Consider the following 12751-nt stretch of genomic DNA (forward strand, 5'->3'; position numbering starts at 1 on the left):
ATTCATAATAGCAAAAATGTGAAAACAACACAGAAAGCCATCAACTGATGAATGGATAAATAAAATATAGTATATTCATTCAGTAATCAAAAGGAATGAAGCACAGATACATAATACAACATGGATGAACCTTGAAAACATCCTAAATGAAAAAACACAAAAAGGTACATGGTACATGATTCCATTTATATGAGATGTCCAGAAGAAGCAAAAAAACAAAAACAAAAAATATATTAGTGGTTGCTTAGACCTGAATGAATAGCTAGGGGATAAGATGTGATAGCTAAAGGGTACAGGGTTTCTTTTTGAGGTAATAAAAATGTTGTAAAATTAACAGTAGTTATAGCTGCATAGATCTGTAAAGACACTAAGAGCTCCTGAATTTTACATGTTAAAGAAGTAATCGCACAGTATGTGAATTATATCTTTATAAAGCTATTATTTAAAAAGAAAAGACAGAATGATGTACTGACATGCTACAACATGGTGAACCTTAAAAACATGTTAAATGGAAGAACCCAGACACAAGACATCACATATGGTAGGATTCCATTTATATGAAATGCCTAGAATAAGCAAACCCATAGAGACAGAAAAATCAAGAGGTTGCCAGGGGACAGAGGAGGAGGGGGATGGGAAAGTAACAAAGGGTTTCTTCTGGAGTGATGAAAATGTTCTAGAATCAGACAGTGGTGATGGCTGCACAATCTCTGAGTATACTAAAACCCATCAAACTGTAGTTAAGTGGGTGAATTTTATGGAATGTAAAATAGATCACAATTCAAAAAAGATAGCCATAGATGACCAGTGACTACTATACTGAACAGCAGCAGAGCCACAGAAGGTGCCTAAATTCAGAGCAGGCCATCTAAGAACAAGAAATGGACTTTTGTTTTAAACCATGTGGGAAGTATGGGGTTGGAAGGGGAGGAAAAACAAACTTATGAGTAGCAAAGAATTGCCAAACACTTGGGACTGTAATCGCTTAAAACTTTGCTTAAAAAGATTTTTTTTTCCTTAAGATTTATTTGAGAAAGTGAGAGTGTGTGTAAGCAGGGGGAGGGAAGGGGAAGAGGGAGAGAGACAGAGAATCTCAAGCAGACTACCTGCTGAGCGCAAAGCCTGAGGCGGGGCTCATTCTCACACCCTGAGATCATGACCCAAGACAAAATTCAGTCAGATGCTAAACTGAGCCACCAACGCACCCTTCGCTTAAAACTTCTGAATAAAAACTCAGATGAAAGTCCAAAAGCTGTGGTCCAAGGATAAGTGACTTCAAAAGAATGTTCAGGGGCGCCTGGGTGGCTCAGCCAGTCAAGCGTCTGCTTTCAGCTCAGGTCATGATCTCAGGGTCCTGGGATCGAGCCCCGCTTCGGGTTCCGGCTCTGCAGGGAGTCGGCTTCTCCCTCCGCCTCTGTTCCTCCCCACTGCTGCTGCTCATGCGCGCATGTGCTCTCTCTCTCAAATAAATTTTTTTTAATCTTAAAAAAAGAAAGAATGTTCAAATTCTATGGACATAAGCTTCAACATCTATTAAAAAAGAAAATGAACTACAACAGTATTTCCAAGACTATGCTATAGTATTTATTAATAGCTGTTGGGCATGCAAAAATAGTTTTAAGGACTAATATATTTTATGAAATACTACATTTAGGTAATTTATTTATTTATTTTAAAGATTTTATTTATTTATTTGACAGAGAGAGACAGCGAGAGAGGGAACATAAGCAGGGGGAGCAGGAGAGGGAGAAGCAGGCTTCCCGCGGAGCAGGGAGCCCCATGAGGGGCTCGATCCCAGGATCCTGAGATCATGACCTGAGCCGAAGGCAGATGCTTAACGACTGAGCCACCCAGGCACCCCTACATTTAGGTAGTTTAAACAGGTTTCTTTACTACAAGACATCCCAGAAAATTTAAAATTATACTATGGCTTGTAGGTTCAAAAGGAGGCACATTTTGCAGTATCCACTTTACAACACAAATTTTTTACACATTATGCATGCTAGTGTGGGAAATACTAGACTATATGACCACAATGATTTTGTCAATTTCAACGTTGTATGATTCTTAAGAACTTTTGGCTTCATTTTTTTTATTTAATTTGGTTTGTCATAAAGGTAAATTAGTAATTCGTAAAAAAAAATAGTTACTTCTATATAAAGTGATATATTTCTCTAAGTTCTTAATGTTCTAGTCCTAAGATTATAGAGAAATAAACCATGTCAACTAGAATACTCAAAAAAGATATTATTTCCTGATTTTGATGGTTATTTTCTGATTAAATAAAAAAGTGTTCTTGTTTCTAGGAAAAACACACTCAGGTGTTTTAGCAGTGATAGGACATCAGGTTAGCAATTTATTTCCAAATGGTCCAGAAAACAAAAAGTTCTTTAATTTTAACTTTAAAAAAAAAAGACTTATTTTAAGAGAGAGAGAGAGAAAGAGGATATACATGGTGGGGAGGGGCAGAGGGAGAGAGAGAATCTCAGCAGACTCCCTGCCTAGCAGAGTCTGATGTGAGGCTTGATCTCATGACCCCAGAGATCACAACCTCAGATGAAATCAAGAGTGGAAGGCTCAAACAACTGAGCCACCCAGATGCCCCTAATTTTAACTTCTTAAATTAAAACTAAAAGAAATTCCTTACTTCACCTGATGGAATAATATTAAATTACTGTTGAGCTAAAAATATTGAGAAAAGAGTTCCAGTAACTTAGTTTCACTGTCATTAAATTTTGGCTCATAAATCTACTAACATACAACTTTTAATTATCCTGTCAACACACAACTTATAATTAAACATGTAAAAAAAAATCTTCCATAGTCACTTCAGCCTATAAAAGGCATGTGTCTAAATTATGCATATTTTTTACCACTACTTCTTAAGCAAATTATTTCCTGCATGCTTCAGACCAATTAAAATAATGATTGAGTTTTAAAGAACTTTTCATGTTTAATGTGGAGACTATTACTCACCAAGAATGAATAAACATAAAAGTACTAGACTGAACCTTAATGACATTATTTTTACTTAGGATGGAGTTACTAAGCCTTTTCTCTTTCAGATCATTTCTCCTTCATGTTAATATATAATCACTTGGTTAATACAAAATCCTAAGTATCTAGAAAGCATCCAAGTTGCAGAATTCTGAAAACATTACAAAACAATAACTCTTACATGTGAATGTTCCTGTCACAACTATCAGGCCTTAAACTGCTAAACCAAAAATTCATTACCAACATAAAATAACTAAAAGCAACTATAACACCCAGTTTGAAACCAAAGAGTGGTAATAGTTAGATGTTATATAATACAGTTTGTTCAGAATAAACTTAAAGTATTTCAAAAGTAGAATTTCAATCCTTACGTAATTTCTTTTCCCAGCTCTAACACAGGAACTACTGTCCTACGTTTGTTCTCTTCGCTGACCAGAAAGGCTAGAACATGGTGGAGGTTTTTAAATGTCTGCTGGATTGAACTATCTTCCAACTTCCCACTGTACTTTTCCTTGGGAAGTAATTACATCATGCCACTTAGGAATGGTATGGTTGTGTGCTGGATCCTTATTATGCGATAACAGGGCTAGACATATCTTGAGAACAAGAATCACTGCTTATTATTAGTTTCTTTTTAATTCCCTACACCACCAGAATCTCACACAAAAGATTATTAGTTGAAAACCAGTGCACTTTTGATCTATGAACAAAACTTGAATAAAATAAGAGGGTGTCATCCTTCCCATTTACAGATGAAAAAAGAAGAAAAAAATAATTACTAGATGTAGGACTAGAATTGAAGTTTAGATCTCATGATATTCATCTACAAAAAGTTTTCCACTCAACTCTCCTCCATGGTTTGGCCACAGAACAAACTCATCACTTTTTTTTTTACCTTTTACATAATGACTTATTACTCTCTGAGGGAACTGCAAGGCCTCTAAACAAACTATCAACAATAAAAGTACCTAATGCACACCTTGGGGCAATCACTACGTCTTAATTACAATTTAAAGAGCAAAACTCCATTTCATACTCAAGAGAAAAAAAAATACTACCTAAGTAAAGGAATACTAAACAAAATTAAAACAAACTGAAGTTTAGTAAATAATAAATGAATGGCTGAATAAATTTAAAATCTACTCTAGCAATATGAAGTGGGGTAGCAAAACCAAGGAAGGGCTCCAGGTATAGGGTAAACAGGGTCAATTTTAAAGCTAATACTGTAAGATTACAAGATGAAAATGTGAAAGAATGACATTTCACAAAAGATGTCCTCCTTCCTGCCAGCAGTTTACTATCTTATAAACTGCTCTCCCCAGAGTAAGGTAGCTCATTGTCTCCTTTATAGGTCAATGTCACTTCTCTCAAACACAAAAATGTTAAATGAAAAAAAAAAAAAAAAAAAACAGAAAGATGGGATAAGAAAAAAGAGCACAAGTTTACATCCCCTTAAGCTAAAAATACATATAGCTTAACCAAAGATAATGGAGACAGAGGAATCAAAGACCGTAGGAACTACGAAAAGAAGAAATGTGCTGTATTAACGATTATACAGCTCCAGTAATGGATAAACCCAAAATATAGGAGATTACTATTTCTCCACTCCTCACATTCCTTCTTATAGTTGATGTATTCATTCGGCCATCAACATGTATATCCCTCACAATGCTTACTAGTTCCTTATGTCACAAGTAGAATTATTTCCCTCAAAGATACAACAAAGTATTCTTTTTTGTTAGCACAAACTTGAAAAAGTTGCCAAACACAAAAATAACATTTGACAGACTTCTCTGCTTTGTGTCTGCAACACTAAATTTCTCAAAGATAAGTAGTTGGAAAAGAACTATTCTGTGGAAAAGTCCACAGAGCGTTGCATTACAAACAAATTTTTTTTTTAATTTTATGCCTGATGAGAATTTATTTTATCTTTTTTTTTTTTTTAAGATTTTATTTAGTCATTTGACAGAGAGAGACACACGGAGAGAGGGAACACAAGCAAGGAGAGTGGGAGAGGGAGAAGCAGGCTTCCTGCGGAGCAGGGAGCCCGACGCGGGGCTTGATCCCAGGACCCTGTGATCATGACCTGAGCCGAAGGCAGATGCTTAACGACTGAGCCACCCAGGCGCCCCTACAAGCAAATTTTTATCACAAGCAATCTCATCCCATAAAAAAAGAAAATACAAAGGGGCACCTGACTGGCTCAGTTGGTAGAGTAGGTGACTCTTAATGTTGGCGTCATGAGTTTGAGCCCAGGTTGGGTATAGAGATTAAAAACTAAAATGAAACAAAAATTTTAAAAATAAAACAATGCTTAAAAAAATACTTATTCACAAAAAATTATATGGTTCTTTAGTTTTTCATTACAATATATTGTCACTATTTGCAAGCAATTGCTGGCCCAGTTGGAATGTTTTTTAATTATCCAGGGCACCTGGGTGGCTCAGTCAGTTAAGAGGCTGCCTTCGGCTCAAGTCATGATCCCAGGGTCCTGGGATCGAGCCCCACATCAGGCTCCCTGCTCAGCGGGGAGCCTGCTTCTTCCTCTCCCTCTGCCTGCTGCTCCTCCTTCTTGTGCTCTCTCTCTGTCAAATAAATAATAAATAAATAAACAAAAATCTTTAAAATTAAATAAATAAAAAATAAAGATTAACTTCTCTTCCTATGAACAATAATATCAATGTCTGTCTTCCACTTGCAATTGGGAGATGGTAACATTACACTACTAGGTAAGATTCTTTCTAAACAAAGATTAAACACAAAGCTTTATCATTAACGTAAGGAACATGTGGAAAATAACAAATCAACAGTAACACTTGGCATTTCAAGTCACAGGAAATTAGAAATATATCTAAATTATTTTTTTAGAGGGGGGAGGGACAGGCGGAGAGGAAGAGAGAGTATCTTAAGCTGACTCCACACCCAGCATGGAGCCCGATGCAGGGCTCCATCTCACCACCCTAAGATCATGACCTGAGCAGAAATCAAGAGTTGGACACAAATGACTGAGCCATCCAGGCACCCTGAAATACATCTAAATTCTTAATTGGCTTTATTTATATATGGATTAACAAAAACCTGAAAATACTAAACTCAAATCTAACAAAATGAGGCCATTTGAGAATCTGTGTATTTTCTCGACATTTCTGAAATAATCTATAACTACAATTACAAACACTGAAACAATTATTTACAGATTGATCTCCCTTTTCGTATTTATGCTTTTCTACCTACAAAAAAAAAGTTGTCCATAATGAGGAAAAATACTAAAGCACAGATGATTGTAAATGTAAATATAGGGCGCCTGGGTGGCTCAGTTGGTTAAGCGACTGCCTTCGGCTCAGGTCATGATCCTGGAGTCCCTGGATCGAGTCCCGCATCGGGCTCCCTGCTCGGCAGGGAGTCTGCTTCTCCCTCTCCCACTCCCCGTTTGTGTTCCCTCTCTCGCTGTGTCTTTCTCTGTCAAATAAATAAAATCTTTAAAAAAAAAAATGTAAATATAAATTAAAGACAGAAGGGGCACCTGGTGGCTCAGTCAGTTAAGCATGTGACTTTGGCTCAGTTCATTATGTTAGGGTCCTCAGATCGAGCCCCATGTCAGGCTCCCCGCTCAGTGGGGAGTCTGCTTGTTCCTCTCCCTCTGCCGCTCTCCCCAACCCCCCTCCCCACTTGTGCTCTAACAGATAAAATCTTAAAAATAAAAATTTCAAGATAGAAGGCCCAACAGGCTAGGTAAGTCATCAGAGGCCTTTCAACCATGCTCCTCCACCTCTGCCTTATAAATAGGAAAAAACAAATGACACCACTACACTCTAATTCAAAGGCAAGAGAGATATTAGAGATCCAATAATCAGTAGCACATAAATTAACTCATAAGAACGGAATGTACACCATGGTAAACATAGTTAATAATACTGTATTATACACTTGAAAGTTGCTAAGATAGATCTTAAAACTTCTCACCAAAAGAAAAAAAAATTCTTTATGTATGGTGATGAATGTTAACTACACTTACTGTGGTAATAGTTTTCCAATATATACAAATATCAAGCCATTATGTTATACACCCGAATATGCTAGTTATACCTCACTAACAAAAATAATAAGCAGTAGCACAGAACAAACTTAAATACATCACAGTTTCTCTCCACACCCAAAGACTGCTGACAAATGTCTTAATACTAATCTACCAAGTATCACAATGTTGGCAAGGGAAATAAAAAGCACAATGACAGTTCAATTAAATAGTGAGCATTATGCAAGGTCTTCGGGAGCAGGGGGTGTTTCACTCAGATTCAGCTATAAGAAATAGTGCCACAGGGGGAGGGCCCAGCAGTCGGACCGGCTGCTGAGACGAACGCTTCACTGGGGCAGTCTCCGCATATCATGGGGAGATAGACGCTGCTGCCTTTGATTGGCCTTGGTCCTCACAGCTCCAAAAAGAAACAGGATCTCGATAAGCTCTATGAGCTGAAGTCCAAAGCTCGGCAGATTATGAACCAGTTTGGCCCTTCAGCCCTAATCAACCTCTCCAATTTCTCATCCATAAAACCAGAACCAGCCAGCACCCCTCCACAAGGCTCCATGGCCAATAGCACTACAGTGGTAAAGATACCGGGTCCTCCTGGGACAGGAGGGCGTCTCAGCCCTGAAAACAATCAGGTATTGACCAAGAAGAAATTACAAGACTTAGTAAGAGAAGTGGATCCTAATGAGCAATTGGATGAAGATGTGGAGGAGATGCTGCTGCAGATTGCTGATGATTTTATTGAGAGTGCGGTGACAGCGGCCTGCCAGCTTGCTCGGCATCGCAAGTCCAGCACCCTGGAGGTGAAAGATGTCCAGCTGCATCTAGAACGCCAGTGGAACATGTGGATCCCAGGATTTGGCTCTGAAGAAATCCGGCCCTACAAAAAGGCTTGCACCACAGAGGCCCACAAACAGAGAATGGCACTGATCCGGAAAACAACCAAGAAATAACACACGGGAAGGTCAGGGAATGGACAACAATGTACTTGGAGATACTTGAGCTGAGACCTCAGCCATCTCATCCTTGGATTTTTTTTTTAATGCTTTACAGAGAAGCATATATTTTTTATTAACAGTGCAGCAATATCTATAATGACTGAGAGGATCTGCCAAAAGAATAAAGCCTCCTACCCCAACTTCCAGTCCCTTTTCCCTGCCGTCTCAAAGAGGAACGATGTATCTTCCAGAGAAGATTTTATTTGTGGTTTATTATATAAGTGATTGAATATGGGGCAAAGCATTATGGTCTTGTTTGGTGAGACAGTATTAGCAGGATTTGTAGAGGTTTGTGTTTCTTCTCCCTTCCCCTTTTCCCTGTACTTTGTAATGTCAGTGTTTATATGAATATGACTTTCATTTGCTCTTCCAGAATAAAGAAGTTATTAATCGAAAAAAAAAAAAAAGAAATAGTGCCACATTTTTCACAGAAATAAAAAAAGCAATCCTAAAATTCATGTGAAATCATGAAAGACCCCAAATAATCAAAGCAAACCTAAGAAAGAAGAACCCAAGCATCACACTTTCTGACCTTAAACTATATTACAAAGCTATAGTAATCAAAACATTATGATACTGATCTAAAAATAGACACACCAATGGAACAGAATCAAGAGCCAGAAATAAACCTTCACATCTACAATCAACCAATATTTTGACAAATAAGCCAAGAGTACTCAATGGGTAAAGGGTAATCTCTTCATTAAATAGTGCTGGGAAAACTGGATAATCATATATTGAAAAATGAAATTGGACCCCATCTTACACCACTCACAAAAATTAACTCAACATGGATTAAAGACTTAAATATAAGACCTAAAACCATAAAACTCCTAGAAGAAAACACAGGGAAAAAGCTCCTTGATGTGGATCTTCAGAACTTTTTTTTGCATGTGACTCTAAAAGCACAAGCAAGAAAAGTAAAAAGGAACAAGTGTGACTACATCAAAATAAAAACTTCTACAGACAGCAAAAGAAACCATCAACAAAATGAAAAGGCAACTGACAGAATGAGAGAAAATATCTGCAAATCATATATCCAATAAGGGGTTAATATTCAAAGTATATAAGGAACTCATACAAATCAAGAGCAAAAACACATACAACTGGACAAAAAATGTGCAGAGAAATTAAATATATGTTTTTCTGAAGATACACAAATGGCCAAAGAGTACAAGAAAAGGTGTTCAACACACCACTAATCATCAGCAAAATGCAAATCAAAATCACAATGACCTATCACCTCACACCTGCTAGAATGGCTACTATCAAAAAGAAAAAACATAACAAGTGTTGGCAAAGATGTGGAGAACCCTTGTACACTGTTGCTGGGAATGTAAATCAGTACATCCACTATGGAAAATGAGGATGGAGTTTCCTCAAAAAGTTAAAAATAGAAATACCCAATGATCTATCATTCCCACTTCTGTGTATATAACCAAAGAAAATGAAATCACTATCTCAAAGAGGTATCTGCACTCACATGTTTACTGAAACATTATTCACAAAAGCCAAGATAAGGAAAAATCTAAGTGTTAATCTACAGATGAATAAAGAAAATGTCACACACACACACACACACACACACACACACACACAGAGGAATACTATTTGGCCTTGAGAAAGAAGGAATTCCCGTCATTTGCAACAACATGGGTGGACATGGAGGGCATTATACTTAGTGAAATAAGTTAGACAGAGAGAGATAAATACTGTATGATCTCACTCATCTAAAAAAGCCAAACTTGTAAAAACAGAGAATAGAATGTAGCTGCCAAAAGCTGAAGGGGGGGAGGGAGGGAATGGGAAGATATCAAATGGTACAAACTTTTAGGTCTAAAATGAATTAAGTTCTGGGAATCTAATGTACACCATGGTGACTACAGTTAAAATACCATATTATATGCTTGAAAGTTGCTAAAAGAGTAAATCTTAAATGTGCTCACTGCTGTCCCCAAAAAAACAAGTAGGTATATGACATGATAGAGGTGTGACCCTGTTGTGGTAATCATTTCATAACACATACATGTATCAAATCATCAAGTGTATACCTTAAACTTACAGAATGTTACATGTCAATTATATCTCAATAAAGCTGGGGGGAAGGGGAACAGTGCCACATTCACTTTGAGAAATTTGTACAAGGCACTGTTTCCCAAATAATAGGAAACACGAGAGGAATAAGTTCTAGGATGCACCTCCAGATACCATGGCCATAACAAAAATCACAGAATTGCCCCACCCAGAACAGATACATCTAACATAATCAGAGATGTGAGAATAAACAGAAAGCAACCACTGGAACTCTTAATCTGAGAAACACACCATCTTATTATGCTATAATCAGGATATCGGCACATAATTACTGTTGGATCTACAACCCATCACTTAGTAAATGTGCATCTTCCAAAAAATATATGTACTACATCTTAGCACTCAATACTTATGAAGCTCGTAACTGGACAATGCAACACTGCCACAGAAAAACTTAGTGTTTCCACACTATTCTGGCCAGCACAAACCACAGCTCGAACAGAATGCAAGTCCCCTCTCAATTCCCCAATCAAATAGCAAATGAGTACATAAAGAAATGACAGTTATAAAAATCATCATTTTACAACTACCAAAGCAATAACTGTTTCAATGTTTCAGGCAAAAATCATATATGGATATGAAAAGCAATGTGAGAAAATCATTTAAAAAAGGAAAAAAGTATCTTTACATAACAGAAATATGACAAACATAGCTGAAAGTAGTCAAATTTAACATCCCAATAATGGTACACACTCTTAATATAAACACTGTGCTGAGAACCTATTATCACTACTTATTGCCTAATATAAAAAGATGCATAAACTAAATGTTATCATAGGGAAACAATCAGAAAAACTCAAATTAAGGGACAATCAAAAGGGAAAAAAAAAACAAAACAAAACACTGGCATATACCTTTAGAAAATGTCCATGCAGTGAAAATATAGAAAAGCTAAGGAATTGTTCTAAAAATTAAAATGACATGACAAATAAGTTCAATAAGAAATCCCAAACTGGATCCTGGATTGGAAGAAGAAAAGAATTTTGCTAAAATAGATATTATTGGTAGAGCTGGCAGAACTTGGGAGTTCAGTAGACAGAGACAAGAAGCTGGGAAGACCAAGGCAAATACAGTTCATAAGTCAAAAGAAACACAGTGTTGCACAGAGAAATCCAGAGATGTGCAGAGGGTCTCCTTTTAGTATTCAGCAGAATACTGACCAGTGCATGCATAGGAGAAAACTACCCAAGGGTGCAGAGAGAATCAGCCAAGAGGATTATAAGGAAGAGTGCCTGGTCCTCCTACAAGTCATGGAATAGTGAATCATCCTACCAGCCAAAATGGAAAAGCTCCCAACTCACTGGTTACACTACACAGAGGGTTTTGCCTTCTGAGTAGTGGGGAATAATTAGCCCAGACTAAAAAACCCACTATTTACACCAAACAAATCATGAAAGGCACAAAAAGATAAAATAGTTTCCAAGTAACTTAACTGCATTCAAGAATAAAGTTTAAGAACATTTATAGGAAGATAAACAAAGATCAAGCACCCAGTAAATTAATAATCACGAGTGATAATCAAAGGTTACCAAACGTAAAAAAGGAGGAAAATATATTGATAATGAGGAGAAAAATCAATTGAAGCCAATCTAAAATGGACACAAATGTTAAAATTAGCAACAAAGACATTAAAATAATCACTACAGCCATATTCTATGCATTTAAAAAGTTAAGCAAAGACCTGACCAATATAAAATGAACCAAACTGAACTCCCAGAAATGAAAACTCTAATGTCTGAGATAAAGAATACATTCAAAAATGACAGAAAACATTACAAACAAAAAAAGATTAATGAACTTGAAGACATAAGAAGAGAATTTCTCCAAAATGAAAAAGAAAAGCATGAAGAAAAAAAAAAAAACTTAATGAAAAGAGAATCAGTGAGCTGTGGAACAACCTCAAATAGCATAATATATGTTATTGAAGTTCCCAGAAAAGGGAGTAGACAGAAAAAAAAATATGTGACAGAATAAATGCATGGAAATTTTCAAAATCTGATGGAAGGTCTACACTCACAGATCAAAGAAGTGCAATGAGTCTTGAGTACAAGAAGCAGAAAGAAAACTACATGAAGGCATATCAAAATCAAATTGCTAAAAAAGTGATAGAGAGCAAATCTTCCAAGCAGCAAGGGAAAATCAGACATAACCCTAAAAATGAACAAACTACGAAGGCAAATTTTTCATTTCAAACAATGTAAACCAGAGAACAGTGGGGCACCATCTTTACAATACTGACCACATAGCTCAGTCGGTTAAGGGTCCAACTCTTGGTTCCGGCTCGGATTGTGATCTCAGGATCATGGGATCAAGCCTCGAATCAGGCTCCACGCTCAGCACAAAATCTGCTTCAGATTCTCTCCCTCTCGCTCCCCCCTTTCTCTCTGCCCCTCCCCCACTCATGCACCCTCTTTCTAAAATAAATAAAATCTTTAAGATACTGTCCACAACCAATGATGTATTGTATGGTGACTAACATGACATAATAAAATTTTTTTAAAAATTAAAAAATAAAATAAAAAATAAAATACAGTCCACACAGAATCCTATACCCAACAAAATCACCTTTCAAAAATAAAGACAAAGGAAAGATGTTTTCAAACATACAAAAATAATAATAATAATAACAATAATC

At 36.7% G+C, this 12751-nt stretch overlaps 2 protein-coding genes across 8 annotated transcripts in view; one reads left to right on the plus strand and one right to left on the minus strand.

Annotated features, from left to right (window-relative positions):
• Nucleotides 1–12751, minus strand: part of ABI2 (abl interactor 2) — a 167769-nt gene that overhangs the window by 134256 nt on the left and 20762 nt on the right. The window lies entirely within an intron of this gene.
• Nucleotides 7294–8433, plus strand: LOC118012122 (transcription initiation factor TFIID subunit 12-like). Its single transcript, XM_035007329.1, has one exon. It carries the CDS (start codon nt 7492–7494, stop codon nt 7975–7977), a length of 486 nt encoding a protein of 161 aa, XP_034863220.1. The 5' UTR covers nt 7294–7491; the 3' UTR covers nt 7978–8433.

Source organism: Mirounga leonina, unplaced genomic scaffold, assembly GCF_011800145.1.
Source record: "Mirounga leonina isolate KUSES-001 unplaced genomic scaffold, KU_Mleo_1.0 Mir_151, whole genome shotgun sequence".
Classification (NCBI taxonomy): Eukaryota; Metazoa; Chordata; class Mammalia; order Carnivora; family Phocidae; genus Mirounga; species Mirounga leonina.